Source organism: Schistocerca gregaria, chromosome 1 (assembly GCF_023897955.1).
Source record: "Schistocerca gregaria isolate iqSchGreg1 chromosome 1, iqSchGreg1.2, whole genome shotgun sequence".
In the NCBI taxonomy this organism is placed as follows: domain Eukaryota; kingdom Metazoa; phylum Arthropoda; class Insecta; order Orthoptera; family Acrididae; genus Schistocerca; species Schistocerca gregaria.
The window spans coordinates 6,376,136-6,401,292 of record NC_064920.1 but is presented as its reverse complement, the minus strand read 5'-3'; the positions used below and the strand labels follow the sequence as shown (position 1 = coordinate 6,401,292).

Below are 25,157 nucleotides of genomic sequence, written 5' to 3'. Positions count from 1 at the left end.
CCACAGTTGTAACACCGGAAGGAAACTGGATATCCATTACGAGCTGAAAACGGTAAGCATGGTCCAGAAGGGGGTTTTATACAGTGGCACCAAGATTTTTAATGCCCTCCCACCACACATTAAAGAACTGGTTGGAAACATGTCAAAGTTTGAAGAAAATCTGAAGTAGTGCTTTTTGATGAATCTTGTTACAGTATTGATGAATTTCTTAGCAAAAATGCATAGAATCTCTTGTTTGTGTTTAAACCTTCTGTGTGACCTCTACAATTGATTTATGATACTCTATAAGTATAGTGTAACTTAATACATTACCCAAATATATGTATGTCTGTATATGACACCTGTATAACTTAAGAACAATACCCAAATTTATGTAGGACTGTATATTCTTTCAGATGTCCTGTATCTTAACTTATATGTAAAGGTATAGGCTAAACTTCACAATTTCTTTAATCTAATAATAAGATCAATGTATCTGTGCACACAACAATAATCTGTGAAAAACCTTGACTCTTTCTATATCCCCCTGCTTTTGACAGGTCACAAAATATTCCAACCATCATCATATTATTATTTATGGCTTCCATAATATTGTCAACAAAGACATGTATTGCTTCCACAGTCGATACCCCTCTCCGAAAGCCACACTGGCTATTGCTGAGGGTGTTATATTTACTAAGATGCTCTATCATTCTGCTATGCATCAATTTCTATTTGTTCCCATATGGATCTATGGAACACGAAATTAATAAATAAATAAATAACCTAATTTATTTGTAGCAAATCATTTTCAACATGATTACAACACCAGAAATCAAAATAATTTTATGCTGCCCACCCACTGTTTAAAACTTTATGCTCAAACTCCACATTATATGAGTACAAAAATTTATAACAAAGTGAAAGGAAGAGAACTGCTCAGCATAAATTTAGAAACACTGAAAAAATCCTTATATGAGAAACTAGTGCAGAAATGTTACTATTGAGTAGAAGAATTCATAAATGACAACCTGAAAATTTGAGCAGGAGAGAGGACTGTTAATCTTAAAAGTTTGTTACTTTAGAAGAAAAATTGTAAATTGCTTAATTACATAATTATTCAGTACTGTATTTTACAAGGAAAAGTGTAAACAAGTTTTTGTGTTTTGACGAGTCTCCTGTACTCTAAGTCAATGGGTTGAAATTGTATGTTACAAGACAATAAACTTCTACTACTACTACTACTACTTCTACTATAGGACTACGAATAGTTCACAACAAACAGCAAATATCTGAAATATCATGCAGCTTCTTACTGTGAAATTTAAAATAGGTAAAAATTTCCTTTAATATCATCAGAAGAAAATATTAATGAGATCATACACTAGTTGGAACACAGTGTGTGAAATTCCTTGGGGTTCAACTGCCTGGAAAATTAATTCCATCAGCAAATACAAAATTCAGTTCTGCATGTTTAGCAGAAAGAAGTCTCTCTCATTATGTTGTCCTAAAGACAAGAGTACTGACTAATTTAACACTATTTCACTTTGTTGTCTTATTGAATTATCTTCTGATGTGATGCACCTAAAGTAAATAAACAGAATGTAGTAGCTAGAATACCGAGTGAGGTAGACAACTGCGTATTGTGCAAAGGCCACTTTTAAAAATCTTACTATTCTTGCAGTCATTTCTCTGTACTTTTATTCCTTACTGGTTTTTGTTGTTCATAAATACCAGTTTCAGCTGAATTAAAATGTTCACCATCACAATATCAACCCACCATCCGCTAAATCCAATAGTGGGGAGCAGGGAAGTGAGGTGGCAGGACACAACTGACCAGTAAATGTCTGCCACAACCCAACCCCCTCCACTTTCTGACTAGACACCATTGCTAAAAAAGAAATTTCCAGTGCTGAGATTTGAACTACTTCCTTCCAGATCAAATGCTATCACATTTACATGAGTTACCAACCATACCTTTCAGGGAAGCTGCCATAATGGAGACTTAAATGAAAGTGTGCAGTTAATAAGGATGATAGAGTTACCAAAAAAGTTACAGGTGCCTTTATAAGCTGTTGGAGCTCAAATTATATTAATAAATTCCTAGTTCTGCTTTGCTTATAACTGCAATTTGGATCCCTCAGTACATCCAAATCATACAAATTGAGATGCCTCAGGTAACACATGTCATTAAATGAAGATAATGTACAAATATATAGTTTACTTTATTTCACCATTTGAATTTTTACAGACAGGATTAAATTTCCTTACACTAGTCAGTCTTGGCTCTGCTCCGCTATATTTTCACAAGAGCAGTTATAATTTACAAAATAAAAATTTGTGATTTTCAGACGCTATTTACAAGAAATGTGAAATAGTTTGTAAAATAAAGATTATTCAAATTCAGATATAATTGATCTTAATGTTCATGACATTAGGACTTGTCTTTCTTTGCTACACCTTATGTGCATTTAAAATAAAAGTTTCTAAACTGCCATAACATGAAGTTGCTTAGAAAGTCATCATTTGAGAAAAATAATTAGTAATAACTTATTTTAAAAGACAGGATTTCTATCATGCTACTCCCATAGTTTTGTTTCACACTTACTGCCACAACCGCTTTCCTTCTGTTTAGAACCCAGATAGTCCTTATCTTCTGTTACAGTTCATTTGATTGCCTTTGAGAACGCTGTTTAGTTAATCAGGTTAACATACATCCAGATGATTTATTTTAGATGTGAATTCTAGCTGTCAGGCTTTGTGAAAACATTTACTATTCATTCATTCACACATCATGTCTATAAGAATATAAGAATCTTCATGAAAGAAAGGGAGATTAGCATTTATCATCATTAGAGAGAGGCCACAAGCTAAGATTAAGGAAGCACAGTTTAGCAAATGAGTCCCATCCTGTTCAGAGGAAGCATCCCGGCATTTGCCTTGACTGATTCAGAATAACCATGGAAACTTAAATCTAGATAGCCAAACAAGTATTTGTAACCTCCTCCCCCCCCCTCCCCCCTGGTCAATAAACAATTAAGTCATCAAATTAGTTGATGAGTTTTTGCATTTAGACCACATCAAAGAAAACAACTTGATACACAAAAACCCCAACAGAAGAATAAAACTGACCTGGACTGCTTTTCATAATACTGTCTTCATACTAGAGATTCTGATGTTTCTGAATCAGTGTGTATTATCAGTTTTGATTAATGTCAGTTAAACATAGCTCTTTTAATCTGACAACAATGAACAAATGAGTGGTGCATGTTGAGAATTACTACACAAAAATAAAGAAATGTATCAGGAACCAAATGGGAGTAGGAGACATAACTACAACTGTGATGAAAATGAAATTTAGGTGGGCATCACATTAAGTCAAGTGAATGGATGGTCATTGTACCATGGAAGCCCTTTATTACATTCAAAGAGCTAAAAAGAGACTAAGTTGACTATTTAGTGGGAGGAGGGTAGACAATGGTATTTTCAAACATAGAGGATTAGCTGAAAACAGCAGTGCATGTGAAAGTGAAGAGGCGGCCTTTATCCAGGAGTAGGTGACAAATGGCTGATGATAAAATAGTTGTTTTGCTACAAATTCCACTTTTCTTAACAGTATAGTCCAATTATTTTGTACACTGTCTGGATTTGTATATCACATAATTTGGAAGGATAATATAGTAGATGGTATCCACTGAAATCAGACTATGATATAATACTAATTGTGGGCTGGAATTCAACTCTAGCTTTTATTTCCATCTTTTATTGAGAATACTCAACCTGTGATTTATGTTATGTCTACAATATTTTTCCTAGTGATACTCATGCCATTGAAATTCTGCAGAAAGCTATTGCAAATGCAAAGAGATTGATGGTAGGTGGGTCAAACACTGTTTCACCATTTTCATGCAGTGCCTTACTTAAAAGTTTAGTTTTAATGACAGCTGGTGTTAACCAGCTGAAACATTACTGCTGGCAATATCTATACGAGTTTAGTTACAAATTAACTAGATATTTGAGATCCAGTGGGCGAGTTAAGTTTTGTCAGGAGATATTTAACACAGTTCCTATGGGAAATCGGGAAAGATTAGTAATGTGAAAAATGTGGTACATCAAATGCCATACTATCAAATAATCAAGTGGAAGGAAAGGTGTGGAGAAGGGGGCAGTAACATAATGCAAACTAAATTAACCAGCAATTCTTTTAGCAAATGCCGAGATGACAATCTTCAGAATCATTTAATAAAAACACAGAGTGCGCATATATATAATTTCCAATGCAAGACTCCTGTGGCAAGATAGTGGTATTCATTATCAAAGTAAGTAGTAAATCAAGTAGTCTTGACTTGACTTCAATAAGGCATGAAATGATTTACTTCATATTGTCAATGACACTTACAAACAATAATTTATTCCTCCTCCTCCTCCTCATTCTTTTGCTCCTTTCCTACTCTTTTTTGTCACCATGTTGTTACAGTTATTACATGAAATCATGTTATCAGTTATTTTTTCTGATGTTAAATAATTCCTTTGAAGATTTACAACTGTGCAACTTTTACGTAACAGTAGAATCAAAACCAATGCTGAAGACTTAATTACAACATCCTTTTCTTGCCAATAGAGTAACAAAGTGAATTACAGATTAATGATGACAAATAAACACTGCATTTAGAGTATAACAGTGAACAGTAATAAATGATGTACATCTAATTATACCAAAAATACGCAATACATATTTATGTTACAATTTCAGATTAAATAAAACTTTTGCTTTTAGTCACATTACACTTAAATGCTACTAAAATGTTAAGCTTCTTTTTGTGGAAGAGTACTGTTCTTATACAAATAACCGAAACATCTAACGTATCTGAAATTACACATGTTCTTAACCAATAATTTAATAAAGAAAATTCCAAGTCTTTCAGTAATTACAGTCTTTGATTCCACAGTTTAATGATGTCTGACAAAAGCTAACAGAAAAGATATCTATTCTAATAGCTCCTGGGGGAAAAAAGGACGTGAAGAGATACTCGAATGCACATGAGAAAGCAAAAGCATTTTTACCATCAGGGTAAATATCTAATATCTTGTTATAAAAGGAAGTAATGTAGTACAGAACAATTAAGTTAATTGTTTTCATCATTATTAACAGTAAACTTATGTAATAATATTATAGAAAACCCTGAGCAGAGTACACACAGCACAGTTCCCCTCCCCCTCCCCCTCCCCCCACCCCTACCCCGCTATAGTTGTCACTCTATTGTCTGTAATGAACTTACTTATTTAGTTACGAGTTTGGAGCCACAACCTTACATTTTTCTTGCTATAAAAATTTCTTTTGGAAGATGGCATTAATTAATGAGATAATTACTACGCAAAAAATGAAAAATCCATATACCATTGATTGTTGGTTGAAAAAATTTTAATGAATTTATTTTAACTGAATTTCAGGATGAACAGTCGAATACCTCAGTATTTTGGCAAGTGGGCTTACTTTGTTAGTGCCAGATAACTGAGTAAACATGGAAGTGCTCAGTTTAATAATTACTGTACATACTTTTGAGTGCCAGGCTAACTTCACACAAAATCCATATATATCTAAGTGGCATGGAACAATTCTTGGACATGTGTTTATCATGCTCATTGCTCAGCAATGAAATGTTGTTTACTGTTTAATATAAACAGTTTCATATCTGCTCTGCAATAAGTTACATAAATTTTGTTGTTATCAAATGGACAGTATCAACTTAAGTCACTGTCAAGAAAGTGGCACACAACAACTTAACATTATTCCGCTAACAATGATAGATTCTTACAAAACTGTTAAACAATGGCGCACAAATACAACAGAAAATAAGACACTGATACAGTTTTGTTCTTGACTCATTTCACTATTGACATAAGAATCCAATGCCGTTTGCACAATCATACATAACTTCTTCATATTATACATAAAAATTTGATCAACCAACTTCTCACTGAGATATAACCAGACAGATAATGTTGTAAAAAGCAACAGAAATTTAATTTCTGCCCCAGTGTATGATGCATTTACATAACGCAGATTTCTGCATCATGATAAAAGTTACAACAAACTATTTTCAGCACAAAAATAGAAATATCAGTATCACAATCTTTTATCATGTTTCAAAACAAAGATTCCAAGACACACCAAGCGAGAAAGCGTCGGTAGACAGGCACAATAAAATTTTATTGTGCCTGTCTACCGGCGCTTTCACCGCTTGGTGAGTCTTGGAATCTTTGAATCTTTGTTTTTAATATATTTTTCCCATGTGGAAGTTCCTTTCTATTTTATTTTATCATGTTTCTTTTGACGAGGCAAATATTTGTTTGAACCACTCAATTTGTATCGCTAACTGTACAGCTCAATTAGTCAGTCCTTGCTAACTGTTGGTTAAGTACAATAAATATTATGTAACAATGCAGAGCACATTTCCCTAAAACTGATTAAACCATTTCCTTGTTGCACTGTTCACATCATATACTGCAGACTTGCATTTACTATCAAACTCACCAGCACTTGGTGCAATGTAAGCACATAGTTTCTGTCAGTACTACAACATAACAAATGACCACACTTACATAGGGAATTAGGAACAGCGTGCACTTTTAAATACTGCCCAACACACCGTGTAATGATTTACAGCCTTAAACCACTTTCAGTCATCAGCAAAAAGATGTCTTGGCTGTGGATGTTCAGCACCTAGAAACAAATTTATAATTATTTCAACAACAATACTAACTACTACTACTACTACTACTACTACTACTACTACTGATATCTGTGAAGAGTCTGGCATCTGGCATTTCAGAGATTAAATATATGCTAATGACTAAACACAAAGATGTAGACTCCATTGCTGGTTTGGTTCAAACAAGTTATGACTCTGAATGCTCCCATATCAGGACATTAATTGCTAGAAAGAGCTGATGGATTTACAAAAAAATTAATAGCCAGTTGTTGTGCAAGCTACAGGTGATGAACATTTCAAGCAAAGAAATAACACAGTATTAAAAATGTTTAAAATGAAGATGACCAAGTTTCTATGACTATGACTAGAGGTTGGATGCAGTCTATTGCCTTCGGCACTTTAACAGTATGACAGAAAAGGTGTCCTTTCTACCACTGCTTACACCATTCTAAATGTCAATCACATTCAGGAAGGAAAATGTCAAGGAAAGAATTATGGTTTTGGCAGGATGCAATTCAGATAAAACTGAAAAACTATGCACATTTCTTATTGAAAAATGTTTAAAATCAAGCTGTTCTGAAAACGTATGAACCATCCAGATCACCCACATATTATATTAAAAGCTATTAAGCTTAGATTTTGGCCTCCAAAGAATCATGTGTTCGAAGTGTTTTATGAAACCTGGAATTTTGCAATCAAAAGCAATTGCCCTGTGAAAATTTGCTCACAATCAAAGTAAAAGAAGATTTTTCGATCAACTATTAGATGGATTACATTTGTTACATTCTGCATGGAATTTAGGGATGGTAAAGATGACTGAAAGTTGTTTTGGTTATGCAGTCATTCACCAAAGACCCAGATTCTTTGGCAGCGGATACTGAAACTGAGCTGATATTTAATGAAATATTTGCTACTCTTTCTACATTATTACACTATTCTGAATGACCTTGTTGCAGTCAGTGATGATATATGCAGTGCTGATAATGACAGACTGCCATTTTTTATAGCTTTTAGAGCTCCAAAGGTTGCACAGAAGTAGATGAATACAATGACAATGATGAATTTGACTATTAAATCAAAACATGTGGACCATTATGTACATAATGCTTAGCTATTTAAATATTTACTTGAATGGCAATATAAATAAAACAATGGACAAAGTTATATAATTGCCAAATAATTGATGCTGAAAAGGAACTGCAGAATCAATCTGATAAAACAATCTACTGTTTATAGACTTAGAATGTACAGCATTCACTTACAAGGGTGAAGTTCAGCAGGAAATATAAAAGCTGTACAGTAATAAAATTTGACGATATCAAAAATACAGTCAATGTTATCTCATTTCTATTCACTAAGTTTCATTCCTATCCAACTGTAAATACCTTGATGTTCCAGTTCTGCTTTTTTTCTGTCCCGAATTATGTACAGAGCTGTTATCAAAAAAAAGAGACCACCAACAACCTCAACAAAACTTGTTGTGAATAGAGCATATTGCAGACTTTTGAACCGCACAACAGGATCCTCCGTTTCATGAACTCCAAGTATCATAGTGTCATTTCTAAGAATTGTGGAATTAGCATGTAAAGAAACATCTGGTCTGCTTAGTGCTGTCTTCAGAGCTTCTGAAATCTGGAAAAGTACTTCATATAAATACACACACATACCAGGTAATTTCAACATACTTTCATGTACAATATTAAAAATACATGAAATGCTTGTATTTTCAAAATAACTTTTAACTAAGTTTGCAGCAATTTTTAAAAATGACAGAGAATCTATATTTTAAAATAATTATTTCTTAGTACACTCATTAAAAGAATGGAGAAACAAATAACTGACTAAATAACAATGTAATAATCAAACAATGGAATGTAACAATACCAGAGAAGGAAAGTTGCTACTCACCATACATCTGCAGTCAGGTGTGTGTGTGTGTGTGTGTGTGTGTGTGTGTGTGTGTGTGTGTGTGTGTGTGTGTACTGCTGAAAAAGGCCTTAATGGCCGAAAGCTTTACTGGATCTTTTTATTGTGCCTACTGCGACTCAGCATCTCCACTATATGGTGAGTAGCAACTTTCCTTCTCTGGTATTGCAACATTGTAATAAGTGATAATGACATGATTAAGTTATTACAATTGATACTCCTGGATTGAGAGCAAGAAATATGATCGCCAATAATGCAGATGCAGTCAGAGAGAGAGAGAGAGAGAGAGAGAGAGAGAGAGAGAGAGAGAGAGAGAGAGAGAGAGAGAGAGTTAACTGTTAACAGGAACTTACCACACCAATTAAATAAGGACTGCCAGCATCACCTAGAGCATGAGAAAGAAGAATCTGGAACGCTTCTGCTGTCGATCTTCTGGTTGGTATTACAACATACTGAAACAAGTTTAATCCATCTTATTACAATGGATTTTTACTGCAGTATAAGAAAAAAAACAATTGCTTTACAGGGTTAAAGACAAGCATAATGAGCTGAGCTGAAATCTGATTGCAAAAGTCTGTACTTATTAAGAGGGATAGGGTTGTTACTACCTAAAAATAACCATAATATGAACAGAAATATGCTATTGTGACAAAAAATTCACAAAGGTCATCAAAGTAATACAAAAAATTTAACCTAAAATATTAAAATGAGGTAAAATTTCTCTTGTAAAATAAATCAGTCAGTTTACAAGAATGAACTATTTGTTTAATAAGAAAATGCACATGACAAGTATGCAAATTTGATGTTTTAGCATGATTTTTCTTTAACTTTACCAGAACATATTAACTAATGATTTTTTTTCCTCTGTTTTTCAAATCTTCATCTTCATTTTAGTTTATGAGCTCTGAGTAACAATATAAATTAATACCTCATGCAAGGTTTAAAATAAAAAGGTTTTCTTACTGTCAGGCCACAAAGCTTTATAGTTCAAGAACCTTTTTCTGCTTTAGGCTAGTGGCTCTTCTTATTCATCCACAGCAATTATGGCAACATGAATAAATCCAAAATAGGATTTTATGTTTAAAATTTGCTTGAAATTTCAGTATTAGACATTAATTCTTGGGCTAGCCCAACTGAAGTGGCTTGATTGCTGTTGCATGAATCAATGCTGCTTCACATATCACTGAAGTGCTCGCAGTAATAGTTTCAGGGATCAATCCAGGGCCTCCATATTGTCAAAAAAGATGATGATATGTAAATGTCTGGGGCTAACAACTTAAAATGCTGCAGCATGTGAACGGGTTTTCAGAAGTACTTTTCTGACACACCCAACAAATTTGTCATCATTGCTGAATATACTACAAATCTCTTCTGCAGCTCTGAGTAATGCATGCACTAAGGAAGTCGCATGCACCATTTTACTGTATAATGCTTCTAGTGAATTGGCAGCTTTCAACAGATAAGATGCAATATCCTTTACAAAGAGTAGTACATTGTCACACTTAATGCCTTTGGACCATATGGGACCCATAGAGCTGTATAACAATTTACTAATGGTGGAAAAATTAACATTTTAAAATGTTCATAGTTTATTATGAACTTTCTGCCTGGACCATCCCCTTCCAAACTTCCAACAATGGCATTTGCAGTATATCTCCCACAGTGTCTGGTTTCATCAAACAACACACTATTTTTCCAATTTTTTATTTTTTTATTTCAAAAAGAGCTTCAGCTGATGTAGTCCTTCCTTAATGTGGAAGAATTGGAAAGAGAATTGCATACGATTTTAAACACAACAGAAGGAGATCACACTGTGTTGTAATCAATGTGCCACATTGCGCGCGATATCATACAAGGGTGGCACAATTTCTCTGTAAAGGGCAAATTGAATGATCAGTGAATTTGTTATGGTTTCACGAAAGAAATACACGTTCATCGGCTCTAGCGCACAGGCTGTCTTGCAGCGGCAGAGGGTTTTAGCCTAGCGCTGACGACGTCACAGTTCCGCCGTGAGGCCTGTGTATCAGAAGGTGTTGACTCAACCCCCCCTCCCCTCTCCTCACCAAATCCCATCCCATCCCACCGCACCCCCATGCATGTGTGGTGATGGGTAGGGGCAACATTGAAATCTTCAATGGGAAACTGCATTTTTTATTGCAGATTATGATTCTATAGCAAAATCTACAAGTGTGTTGCCTGAAGCATTTTCTTCGCTTCGCCACAGACGGTGCTGTAATTAGAAGAACAGAAATGATACGCTACTCAATGTCCTTTACATATCAAATGGCACATGGGCTCCACCTCCATGCTGCAAGGGTAGAACAGGTCAGTATTTCAGAACATTTAACTGTAAACCCCATTTGCAATGTTTTATTCCTCTGACATATTGAACATAGGACTACTCGACGTGTCACCATGGCCACGTAGCGATCTAAGACGTATGATAACAGGCAGTACACTACCACTGGAGCTCACGTTTTGTGCAGACGTAGAACAGATAGTGGCTCTAAGCATTACGGTACTTGTACAGCATTTATTGCCTGCACACCTATCTATCATTTGGAGACCAGATGAGCAAGTGGATGATGAATGTTGGAACCACAGAAGGAAAAACTGAAATGATCCTGATTTACAGAGAATGTAGGAGAAATGCTGAGGCTGCTGTTGCCATCTATGCCAAGCATTTTCCAGAGAAAGCACGCTCAGATTCGTTCTTTTACAGGGTTGTGAAAGCGTTTATGTATGTTGGCAATGTACAGACCAACAAAAGGGAATGAAGCAAACACATTACAGAAGAAGCTAATGAAATAGCTGAACAAGCGGCAGTGCATCACAACCCACACGTAAGTATCCAGCAATCAAAAATCTTATCACTTGTCACTGTGTCAAGAACTTCTTGGCACCGATTACCATTTCGGGGTACTGTTTTGTGAATGGGCACATCAACAAATGCGAATGACCCCTGCATTCTTTGCCGAGATACTATTTTCAGAAAGGTCTACATTCAGAAAACAGTGGTAGTGTTAACCAGCATAGCATGTATTACTTGAGTGTAGGCAATCCCCACTGGTTATAGCAAGCTGACTATCAATGTCCTTGGTCAGTTAACGTATAGTGCGGTATCATGCCTAACAAACTCATAAGTCCATATTTTATCAATGGCATGCTGAATGGGTGCAAATACCACACATTCTGGAACAGCTACTACTCCGGGATGATGCCCTGGACATTTGACAATGTATGTGGTTTCAGCATGACAGTTGTCCAGCACATTATGCTACTGAAGCATGGTAGGTATTAGCCCGTGTTTACAATGGTCAGTGGATTGGCAATGGTGGCCCTATTAACTTTTCTCCTAAGTTGCTGGATTTGATGTCACCAGATTCCCTTCTGTAGGGTATTTAAAAGATATGGTGTACCAAAAAGTGCCAACAGACCACAAAGAGACGGTCGACCGCATCAGAGATGCCTCTGGTGACATTCCTCACACATATGCTTCTGTCCTGTGTATGGTAATTTTAAAAGTGGATCACTAAGTGTACTAAAGTTGGCAGTACTACGTTTGAACATTTACTCTAATTGGAAAAGTAGAGCAGCAGTCTGGAGCCATGCCTACAGTGGCATGCTGAGTACTTCTCTGTTCAGTAGGTCAGAAGAATACAAGATTGTGAATGGGGTTTCCAAACAGAAGTTATGAAATACTGGCCTGTCCTACCCTCTCAACTTGGACATGGGGCCCACGTGCCACTGAGCAGCATGCTGTAAATTACAACTGTGTACCCACTTCAATTTCTCCAATTACAGCCCTATCTGTGGCAAAATGAGGAAAATGCTTCAGATCAGGATCAGTTAAATCCAGACAACCCATTTTTCTCTTTAAGATGATCTACAAGAAGGATATGCAAAAACTGCAACTGCCAATGAAAATATGGGTATAGTTTACTGTAAGTTAATGAGCAAAAGGTCAAGCAGAAGAAAGAACATGAAGAATTAACTATGAAAATAGTTCGACAACAGGACAAAAATTGGATTTCTGCTCCAATCTGTTGCTGTGGGTGGGACATAAGTCCGCTGCTTCACATTACACATTAGATAGAGATCAAAACAGATGTGGTTGATCATGTACAAAGGGATTTTTCTTATTGAGTGTACCTATTCTTTGCATAATACAATAACTGGCTAATACTTCCCAGGTCTCTGGGATGAATTTTCACTCTGCGTTGGAGTTTGCATGATCTGAAACTTATTGGCAGACTGGGGCTCTAATTGGGAGTGTTTGCATTTCTTGGAAAGTAGGACTGGTGCCAGTGGAAGTAGAACTGCGAGGGCAGGTCGTGAGTTATGGCTGGACAGCTGTCAGCAGAGCATTTGCTTGTGAAGAGCAAAGGTTCCCAATTTGAGGCGCATAGTTGTAATCTGCCAGGAAGTTTCACTTCAAAATGTGTTTCGACCAGCTGGATGAAAAACTAAGGGTGAGCAGAGGCCTGGTATTTCATCAGAACAATGCACATAACTATAAAACCAGGAACTGCTGGGCACTGTACTATTTTGTGTTAATCCACTACATCAGAAAGTAATTTCACTTATGATCTTAAAAACGAAACCAGGCAAAGACTTTTCACCTCGCTCTTTCATGTTGCATTATATCTATGAACATAATTATACCATATAAACTGACTATATGTTACGAAAGTTTCCAATTTTCACCAGACTGTACTACAATAATTTAAGTTCATGCACATTTCACAAAGAAGAATAAATTCATAGCAATGTCTGATGTTAACGGAGAACAAAAACATGCACTGCTCAATAAGGAATTTCCCAAATTCTAAAGTCTGCAGATGGTAAATGTTTCTTGCATTTAGTTGAGAGAAATGAACCAAACAGCACACCAAATTGCCCAGATATCATTACTAGCCCACCAGACATGTATGAGACACTAACACAAACAAGAACATAACATATTAAATTATAAAACTTACCAACAACATGTCAGCCACTACAGACCAGTTGAGGTTCAAGAATACTTCTCCAAAAAATATAAATATGTAACATACTGAGATGCTACTTTCAGCAAGGAGAGATGCGATGAACAGTAGTGGGGCACTAATAAGTAACCCTATGGCACATATCATAGGATCCACACGAGGATATCTAGGTCTCAAAAACTGAGCCAAGCAGGAACCCAGAGGAACCCCAACCAATCCAGAAAACATGGCCACGATTCCAAACTTATAAGAAACACTGGAAAAAAGAATAAAAAAAAACCATTATTGTCAATAAGTAAACTTAACACAATTCATGAGACTTCAGTTCTAATGTTATTAAAGTTTAATACCACCTATGATGCATCAATGTTTATAGTGTTGAAAATAAGTATGTCAACTGTAAGATTGATAGGCTTGAACTTACAGAATTCAAAACGGTGAAAACTCATACTACAAAACACTGAAGATAGACCTGACCATATTTCAGCGCTGCTCAGAACATGATAACATCTACACTCACCACGCTTTAACTACAGTCACCACACTGATTCCATAGTCAAATGAAACAATGTTCTACTACTTACAGCAGAAGAGTCACTTGTTTGGATAAAGGCCAGTCTGGTACATGTTATGACACAATATGTGACATTCATGTGACCAATAGAAAAGGAGAAAGAGTAAGTATTCAAATTTGAAAATAGCAGGAATGTGCCTCTTAGAAACAAAAAAGGAACACATCAAATATCTGGCTTAGTTAGTTAGTTAGTTTCATGTTCCATGGGTTACTTTGAACAATGCGGAATGAGCCATTTCACTTTTACATCACAAATTAATTTGGACGTATGGTTACATTCTGAATATTTCTACAGTACTTTTCTTCTTTTTTCCCCCCAAAGAGAAAAAAAGACATACAGATATTGTGAGGTTGAAAGACCTATGTAGCACCTTTTACACATTACAGTTATAGAAAATATTCTATAGAATAGGAGCTGTAAAGGAGAAACTTTCTCAGGATTTTTTTTTTCTAATTTTACTGTCAGAAATTTTACATCACTGGGAAAGTGATCAAAAATTATTGTTGCAACGACCCCTTGTTGCGCTAAAGACAACCTTAATGTGGAGTAACGCATGTCATTTTTCCTTCTGATATTGTAATTGTGTACACTGTTGTGCAGTGGATTATTTACATCAAACTTCATGAAAGAATAAATATACTTTGAAGCAGTAGTCGGAATGCTCACCTCCTTAAACAGATGTCAATGAGATGATTGTGAGTGAGCACCGAATATTATTCTTACAGAATGTTTTTGCACAAAGAACACTTTGTTTCTTAAAGATGAGTTACCCCAGGATGCTATTCCTTACGATGTTATTGAATGAAAATATGAAAAACGTGTCAACTTACTGATTTGTATCTCTTCAAGATTTGCAATGATTCTAAATGCAAATGTGGCTGAACTAAGTTGTTTTACGAATTCCAAAATGTGCTTTTTCCAATTTAAATTCTCATCAATATGGACACCTAAGAATTTTGAAGTTTCTGCCCTATTCATTATTTCTCCATCATATGTTACACTTATCACTACTGTTGCGCACTTACATGTTCAGAACTGAATATATTGTGTTTTTAAATTGACTGCAAAACCATTCACAGAAAATAGTCAATGATACTTTTGAAATCTTTGTTTATCATTTCTTCACTTTTTCTATGTATGCTTTGATTGATTATAACACAAGTGTCATCTGTAAGAAGAACTCATTCTGCTTGTTGTATATTAGACAGAAGATCGTTTACATATATGAGGAACAACAATGGACCTAAGACTGAGCTTTGGGGAACCTCATACATGATTCTCTCTTGGCACATGTAACAACTTATCCTTTCCCATATTACTGCTGCACGAGTACGCTGCTCAAGTGTAACCTTTTGTGTGTAAATTATCTAACCCTGTGGTTATGTGGTGCTCAGCCAACCAAAGTAAGTCTATCTTTTCAGAGCTTTCCAAATTTTCCAGACAGACAAGAAGGCACTTCTACCTTATTACTGAATCCTCTAAAATGTTGGTGAAATAAGCTAACCTTACTTTTCTGTGCATTCTTAAGCGTTTTGTGGGGCTCTTCTGTTATTTTCACTTCTTTCAGAAAAGGGTGCCTGAACCCTCATTCTAATCTAATAGAGGTCTCTCTGACACCAGTAACCGTGGGGATGTGCAAGGTGGTGCCCCATATTTTATCGGCAAGAAGTGCAGTCATCCTATCTTTCCCTCTCTTATCCAGGTGTAGGCCGTGTCTAGCATGCCCCATCTCTCAGCTGTAGGAACAGATACTGCACTAATATGAGATTTCATTTCTACCATCAGCAGCCTGCTCACCTCAGTGTTCACATGGATCACAGTTAACACTATATATCTACAGAAAATGATATCTATTAAAGATACAAAATAAAGCAACATGAACATATATGTTCAATTACTCAAAATATTTCTTTTACTCTTCTTAAAATATAGTGGTTCATGGTGTGGGTTCCTGTAGTCATGTCCTAGTTCATGAACCATGGGCAACGTATGAGTGGCCAAGTAAGTGGTCCTGACAGTCGGAATACCAGTTACTTTGGAATAAGGAAGGGCATCTCAGGCATATTCTGAGTCGTGGTCACCTTTGTGCTCATATGGCAAAGACTACCAAATCCACCGGTTAGTCCCTCAATCGTTAGGGGTAATACCCAATGGGACTCAGGGCAAGTAAGGCTAACAACCTGCTTCCCTGGTACTTTAAATATGATGCTGGCAACAATCAGAGCAAAATGCCTCGGACTTTTGGAGGTGACGGAGTCCCACCTCTAACTGACAAACCAGGGACTCCTAAGATACGACTTGGCAAACAAATGGTAATGAGATGGGGAGCTGTTAATATCAATGGGGGCTACTCTGGGAAGAAGGTAGAGCTGGCAGAGGCTGCAAGTAAGATGGGGCTGGACGTTTTAGCTGTTAGTGACATTCGGGTAAGGGGTGAGAAAGAAGAGGAAGTGGGAGAAAACAAGGTCTACCTGTCAGGAGTCAAAGCAGGAATAGCACAATGGGGTGTAGGGCCTTACATCAGGAAAGAAATGGAACCCAGCGTAGTTGCAACAAGGTATGTAAACGAACGACTAATGTGGATAGATTTGACAGTGTCTAGCAAGAAAATTAGGACTGTGTCAGTATATTATCATTGTGAAGGGACAGATGGATAGTTTTTATGAAGCACTCAGTGATGTAGTTGTTAGAGTAAAGGACAAGGACAGTGTTCTGCTCATGGGTGATTCTAACGCCAGGATTGGAAATCAAACAGAAGGGGATGAAAAAGTTATGGGTAAATTTGGAGAGGACATGGAGGCCAACAGGAACGGGAAACAACTCTTGGATTTCTGTGCCAGTATGGGCTTAGTAATCACAAACTCCTTTTTTAAACATAAGAACATTCACCGGTATACTTGGGAAGGCAGGGGAACCATTGACTATATAATAACAGATCAGGAATTCATGAAGGCTGTGAGGGACACACATGTATTCAGGGGATTCTTTGATGACACTGATCATTATTTAATCTGCAGTGAAATTGGGATTGTGAGGCCGAAAGTGCAGGTGGTCAGGTCCATATGTAGGAGGATAAGAGTGGAGAAACTTCAGGATAAGGAAACCAGGCACAAGTACATAACAATGATCTCAGAAAAGTACCAGTTAGTTGAATGTAGTCAATTCCAGTCATTGGAAAAGGAATGGACAAGGTACAGGGACACAGTACTAGAAGTGGTTAAAGAATGTCTTGGAACAGTAGTGTGTAAAGGTAGGATGAAGCAAACAGCATGAAGGAATGACACAGCCAAGGCAGCCTGTAAAAGGAAAAAGAAGGCGTATCAAAAATGGCTACATACTAGAACTCAGGTAGACAGAGAAAGTTATGTTGAAGAAAAAAAAAACATAGCCAAACAGATAATTGCAGCATCAAAGAAGAAATCTTGGGAAGACTTTGGAAACAGGTTGGAGACTATGGGTCAAGCTGCTGGAAAACCATTCTGCATTGTAATTAGCAGTCTTCGAAAGGGAGGTAAGAAGGAAATGACAAGTATTTTGGACAGGTCAGGAAAACTGCTGGTGAAACCTGTGGATGCCTTGGGCAGATGGAGGGAATATTTTGAAGAGTTGCTCAATGTAGGTGATAATACAATCAGTAATGTTTCAGATTTCGAAGTACAATGAGATAGGAATGATGATGGAAATAGGATCACATTTGAGGAATTGGAGAAAATGGTCAATAGATTGCACTGCAATAAAGCAGCTGGGCGGATGAAATTAAGTCGGAACTCATCAAATACAGTGGAATGTCAGGTCTTAAATGGCTACACAGGATAATTGAAATGGCCTGGGAGTCGGGACAGGTTCCATCAGACTGGACGAAAGCAGTAATCACACCAATCTTTAAACATGGAAACAGGAAAGATTGTAACAACTACAGAGGTATCTCTTTAATCAGCGCGTTGTGGGTAAAATCTTCTGGTATTGTTGAAAGGAAAGTGCGAGTATTAGTTGAGGACCAACTGGATGAAAATCAGTGTGGGTTTAGGCCTCTTAGAGGTTGTCAGGACCAGATCTTTAGCTTACGGCAAATAATGGAGAAGTGTTATGAGTGGAACAGGGAATTGTATCTATGCTTTATAGATCTAGAAAAGGCATATGACCAGGTTCCTAGGAGGAAGTTATTGTCTGTTCTACGAGATTACGGAATAGGAGGCAAACTTTTGCAAGCAATTAAATGTCTTTACATGGATAGTCAGGCAACAGTTAGAGTTGACAGTAAATTGAGTTCATGGTTCAGAGTAGTTTTAGGGGTAAGACAAGGCTGCAACCAATTGTTCATAGTATTTATGGATCATATGTTGAAAACAATAGACTGGCTGGGTGAGATTAAGATATGTGAACACAAAATAAGCAGTCTTGCGTATGCGGATGACTTAGTTGTGATGGCAGATTCGATTGAAAGTTTGCAAAGTAATATTTCAGAGCTAGATCAGAAATGTAAGGAATATGGTATGAAGATTAGCATCTCCAAAAGGAAAGTAATGTCAGTGGGAAAGAGATGTAAACGGATTGAGTGCCAAATAAGAGGAACAAAGTTAGAACAGGTGGACGGTTTTAAGTACTTAGGAAGCATATTCTCACAGGATGGCAACATAGTGAAAGAACTGGAAGCGAGGTGTAGCAAAGCTAATGCAGTGAGCGCTCAGCTGCGATCTACTCTCTTCTGCAAGAAGGAAGTCAGTACCAGGACTAAGTTATCTGTGCACCGTTCAATCTTTCGACCAACTTTGTTGTATGGGAGTGAAAGCTGGGTGGATTCAGGTTACCTTATCAACAAGGTTCAGGTTACGGATATGAAACTAGCTAGGATGATTGCAGGTACTAGTAGATGGGAACAATGGCAGGAGGGTGTCCACGATGAGGAAATCAAAGAAAAACTGGGAATGAACTCTATAGATGTAGCAGTCACGGTGAACAGGCTTAGATGGTGGGGTCATGTTACACGCATGGGAGAAGCAAGGTTACCCAAGAGACTCATGGGTTCAGCAGTAGAGGGTAGGAGGAGTCAGGTCAGACCAAGGAGAAGGTACCTGGATTCGGTTAAGAATCATTTTGAAGTAATAGATTTAACATCAGAAGAGGCACCAATGTTAGCACTGAATAGGGGATCATGAAGGAATTTTATAGGAGGGCTATGCTCCAGACTGAATGCTGAAAGGCATAATCAATCTTAAATGATGATGATGATGATGATTTTTAAAATATATTTAAGGATTGATGACTTCTGTAATTTTATATTGGGTTAATCATCTCTTGAGTGCAGTTTTTAGATAACGAGGTCACACATAAAATATGAAACTGATCCCACAGCATTGCACTCATAATTTGTCTTACATAACTCTAAGTACATTTGCTACTACCAAAGATATTTTTGGGTGAGACTCATTCAAAAACCATTAACTTTCTGTGCGACACTGTGTATGAATACGCCAAATGTAGCCTAGGGTACAAAGGATACAGTCCATATTCCAACATAATTAGGGAGAGTCCTTGGACATTTAGAGTGCATTGGTTAGAAGCAATGATCTCAGCCACACAAACTTGTACGTACACTCATCAGCAAACAACAAATCAATAATGGTGTAGTGTAAGTCATTTCCCTCATTTTAACATATATTTGAAAACAAGATAACACCAGACAACAGTGATCACAACTTATTGGCAAACCAGTTTGTTTTTGACATGTGTAGCCACTGCTGCTGAAATGTGCACACAGATTAAGCAGTTTATCAGATAGTGTCCCACATTATTGCTCAAAACATGGAGTTTCACAAACCATTTATTCTAAGCCAGAAATCTGAATCTTGCATCCATATTATTACTCAAACACAGCACTGGCCCCATAGTTTTAGATAATACAATAACCTAATTTTTGCAAATATGGGAACATCTTCACATAAAGTGGTACTACGTACTCATTGAGTGTTGCATTTTCGTGCCCAGGTTGTAGAACAAGTCCATAGTGAATAAACATCGGACCCCACCATGCCAGGGCACCAGCAACAAATGCGACACAAGTGAATCCGAGAGTTGAAAGCATGAAACTGGCACTGAAAGATACAAACAAAATCAAATATAAGATCAAGAGCTAAAAATTTCCTAACATTATTGTACAAGTAATGTTGGAAAGGCTAACCAAATCAAACCATAAGCTACTCTCTCTCTCTCTCTCTCTCTCTCGCACTCTCTCTCTCTCTCTCCCTCGCACACTCTCTCTCTCTCTCTCTCTCTCTCTCTCTCTCTCTCTCTCTCTCTCTCTCTCTCTCTCTCTCGCACTCTCTCTCTATAAAATATTTAGTTCCACCAGAGCATCCCAAAAATGAGATCCACAGTTTACATCTCCTATTTGTGCCTTTAGTGAGCATAGCCACATTATCTACATAAATTTAATTCTTACCTTATCCTGTGTTTTAGATTGATGCCTACAGATTTTTTTTTTTTTTTTAAAAAGACCTAATCTGATATCAGCTTACACTGAGGCAGATACACTCAGTCTTCAAAATGAACAATTTACATGTCAGTAAACCTATAGAGTGGAAGAAAGTTTGCTATGATTAAATAAAAAATCTAAACTGTTGACAGTAAAACCATTCTGATACATGTGGTATTTCCAACATTTTGAGAAAACTAGGGAAACATGTTTCTACTTGTTTTAACAAAACAGGTCTTTTTTGTGGTTTAATCTTTAATGAAATAAATCTTACAAAAAAACTGTTATTGTAAATTGTTATTGGAAGATACAAGAAGTTCTATTTCTACATTAAACAAATCACTTGGATCTCCTTGGCACAAACAAATAATGAAATTACAATTGCATCATCACATCGAGACACTGAGGATCTAGGAGAGGTAATCAAATTAAATCATTTCTAAATCCAGAGAGTAGCACGTTTTCATCATTGTGGGCCTCATCACCCCTTCCTCTTCTGTGTAGATGCAGAACTGACAGGTAGAATTTTGTTTATGTCTTTCATTTTTTCATTATTAGTGGCTTTGCTGCCACAGCCTGTGAACGTACGTAATTCCGGAGGCTTAAAAGAAATTCCTGGAAATCTGTTTCATTACTTTTTTGTAGTGTCATCATTGTGTTGCATAAGGCTTGAGCCCTTTAAATATTTAATTTTTCCCATATCTGATTTCTTTGCACCCTCACTGAAAACACTTTGGTAGTAGTATTTGTATAACTATGAAAGGTTTATGCTTCCGGCAGTCATGCAGGTCCATACGTGACTGAGGTGTGAAGGTGTCTGTCCTCTTCTTTCTTTCTTGACTTATGAAAGAAAACTATGTCATTGAGTAAGTACGCATGCCCACTCACAAGGTAAATCATAACATTATCTTCAAGACAGGACAATTTGTTGACCAGAAACAGTAAGAAATGCAACCTGTTCCATTTACGCACAGCAAAGAGTACACAGTGCACAAGAAGAACTGTCAAAACCAAAGAGAATGTAAACACTGTCAAAACTGGAAAAATAGCAGACATTAGACAGTTGACTTTGACAAAAACAACTTCTATTGTTACCAGTTGAAAAATATTCCACAGTAATTTGTATGAAATATGTAGACAATCATTGTTACAAAAACTAAGCACCTCTTTTGACTTTAATGTAGTAAGTTACACTAACTCCAATTGATAAGTCATACTATATTATTTTATACTGGATCACTTCAGCTTTGCACTAAATTAGTACCATAACTTGGAGCCATAATTATCCAAGTTTGGTTGTTCACATGGATCGCTATGACAGGATATATTTTTCAAAGTAACATTATTGAGATGTTCTTACAGAATGCATCTGTGCAAAAGATGCTAATAAAGAAAAATGTCACTTTAATCAGTATGGTTCTACAGTCCCCAACTGTCCTCTAGTTGGCAAAACAGTTTTAGCCACATAAACATGACAACATAACATATTAACTAAACATACATACACATCTTAAGTTTATCATTATTGTATAATTTTTAATGTGTGGCTGGTTATAACTGAAATCAAAATTATCAGAATGAAGTAATTTGCTGGTGTAATGACATGCTGCAGCTCATGCTTACTTATTGCCAAGAGCACGAATATCTTGTAACCAAGAAGTTCGTCCGATATCCGATCTCCCTTCACTCTCGCCTCTCATTGGATCTTCCATTGCCAAGAGGATGAGAATTACAGCAATAGCACCCATTATAGGGGTTACTCTCAAACCCCACTGCCACACCCCAGTGGCACGTGCAGTCTCTGAGCCAATGATGTAGCCCAGGCCACTGGAAGAAACAAACTTTCATCAATACTGTGTGTGCCGAAAAATTATTATAATTCCTATATTTCTTTCCACTGTTAATACAGATTAATCACAGCTATTTACATTCAACTTCAAATTCTTAGAAATAAAATAAATACGCCTACATACATAATGAGTCTTTCGCTCACAAATAATGAACTGTAGTTAAATATTAGTTCATTGTATTTTTAAAAAGAGACGTCAACCAGTGTATTTCAAATATCCATATCCCATTCAGATTTTTTATTGTTATAGAAATAAAACTGTATATATTCTCACCTGCCAACTGGGATTGCAAAATAAAATAGAGCTAGCATTTTTGATCTAGTGTCCTTAACAAAGAGATCACTAATAATAGTTGGAGCTATAGTTGAGTAACTTGCTTCTCCAATCCCAACAAGGGCACGAAATGTCAGGAACATATGGTAACTCTGAAAGTGGAAAAGCGGTTTAGAGATGAAAACAGACACTATCAGTCACACCAAGCTATTTTAAGAACTAGAATGTCTAAGAAAACCTAATTAATAGGAATGAAACTCTGAATACAACGGAATATATAATGCTTGAAGTATCATCAAGTATTTTTTCTAGTCTGCAACAAAACAATTAATGTTCAAATCTAAACACAATGACTAATGTCCGCTGTGACAAGGGTGAAAGACATTGCTATAAATGTATTACACAGAAAGAATAGTGCAAACTTTCTTACATTTACAAAGGAACCAGCAAGAGTGGTGCCACTCCACAGAAGGACACCCAGTGCCATCAGCAGTTTACGATTGTACCTATCACCGAGGTAGCCGAAGACTGGTGCAAAGACCATATAACTAAGAACAAAGGCAGTCTGCAATAGACCACCTTTGTCATCACCAATGTTGTAGTGTGTTTGAATCTGTTGTAAGATACCTGTAAAGTAGAAAGAAGAACAGTTCTAGATTAGTTTTTCATATACTTTTAGTCACTGAAACAATTTCACATAAAATCTCATCAATATAAACATACGTTAAACTGTGTTTGTGGATTCTCGTTTTACAAATAACTTGTGGCTCTGAGCACTATGGGACTGAATATCGGAGACTTAGAACTACTTAAACCTAACTAACCTAAGGACATGAGACATATCCATGCCCGAGGCGGGATTCGAACCTAAGACCGTAGCAGCAGTGCGGTTCCAGACTGAAGCGCCTAGAACCGCTCTGCCACAATGGCAAGCACAAATAACTTGTCTCTGGGCCTACATTTTTGTACCTTATATCACCTCCTAACAGATGGTAAATTTAATTAAATCTTTCTCCAAGTATTTTATACATAGACTGAAGAAATTTGTATGCATTGAATTCTTCCACGTTTCTTTAATTCTTTTTATAATCATCATGAAGTGAGAATCATGTCCCTCATCACACTATTGGAATTTCCAATAAAACAACATTTTTGCTGAAGAATTTATACAAATATGTCCTCTATTTTCCCACTTTAGCTACTGACATTTCTTTTCCTCTGCACAACATTTTACAACCTGATGGGCTGCTGGCAGTGCACTCATTATGGATAGATCTGCATCTGATTTGGGAAGTGTTGTGAAAGGAACAACAGTTCCACTCATTGAATCCTCTTGATATAGATAATAAGGATTCTGACTAAATAGCTGACACCTCCGAAATGATGGTTACAGGGTTCTAATCCTGCTCTTATTTACTATCTATACGAACCAGATGCAACACTCTTAAAACTATACAGTCTCCAATGAAACAAACTAAAAAGCTGCGTATCCGATTTTATTAATGGAAACAGTAGATTTTGTTCATGGAAACAGTAATGGTACCATTTATAATGGTACCATTTATGTACCAAAGGCAAATTCAATTGAGAAAATTAATAAATAATGAAACAAAACTGTTGACCAGTATTTGCCTTCACCAGGTAGAACATGCAATACTGCCAAAAGACATATATAAAAGCAAAAATGAGAGACTTCCTTGCTTTCAGAGCTAATAGCTCCTTACCCACGGAGCAGAGAGGAGTACATTGAAGGAGGTCAGAGAAACCTCACACCTATAGTGAGGACAAGCTGGGCCTCTATCATTCTGGGATTTGACTTACCTGTCTTTTCCTTTAACTCTCCCCAACCACCTGCTCCCCAGGGACTTAAATATTAGTTCTGTAAATTTGACAGTCCATCAATTTTAGTTTCACGTGGGTGCATTGACAGTACTATACGTTTTGCCTTCTGAGGGTAAGTATTGTAACCACTTTCCAAACTTTATTACAACAGTTCTAGGACATTCGATGGTATAGCTTAAATTTCTGGCTCATGAGAAATCATTTATGGTGGACCTAGAATTCTTCCACACAATCTCTGAATGAACACCATTAAGATTACTCATTTTCACAAACAATGATTGATAAATAACATTTATCTTCCCAGTAGTCTAATGATGTCAGTCATCAATTTCTATCTTCAGCTAATTTTTTCCCATTTTTTACCTTTTTTCTCTGCTTAATCATGAACATATTCCTACAGAATGACATTTCAAATGCCAACAACTACTTCTTGTTCTCCAGATATCCTATGACCTATTTTTTCCTGTATACAGTACAGTGCTCCAGATGCACACTTTCTCAATGCCATATTTATATTTGATACCATGATTCCTTATGAC

At 36.6% G+C, this 25,157-nt stretch overlaps 1 protein-coding gene across 1 annotated transcript in view; it reads right to left on the bottom strand.

The window, feature by feature from the left end:
* Positions 1 to 2,185: 2,185 nt before the first annotated feature.
* Positions 2,186 to 25,157, bottom strand: part of LOC126320757 (protein spinster) — a 307,891-nt gene continuing 284,919 nt past the window's right edge. The window contains exons 2-9 of the mRNA XM_049994122.1: positions 23,207 to 23,403; positions 22,777 to 22,928; positions 22,277 to 22,480; positions 20,139 to 20,273; positions 13,601 to 13,862; positions 8,972 to 9,070; positions 8,078 to 8,324; positions 2,186 to 6,703 (exon numbers count right to left, since the gene is read on the bottom strand). Coding sequence (XP_049850079.1) covers positions 6,660 to 6,703; positions 8,078 to 8,324; positions 8,972 to 9,070; positions 13,601 to 13,862; positions 20,139 to 20,273; positions 22,277 to 22,480; positions 22,777 to 22,928; positions 23,207 to 23,403 — 1,340 coding nt within the window. The 3' untranslated portion in view covers positions 2,186 to 6,659. The remainder of the gene's footprint in view (positions 6,704 to 8,077; positions 8,325 to 8,971; positions 9,071 to 13,600; positions 13,863 to 20,138; positions 20,274 to 22,276; positions 22,481 to 22,776; positions 22,929 to 23,206; positions 23,404 to 25,157) is intronic.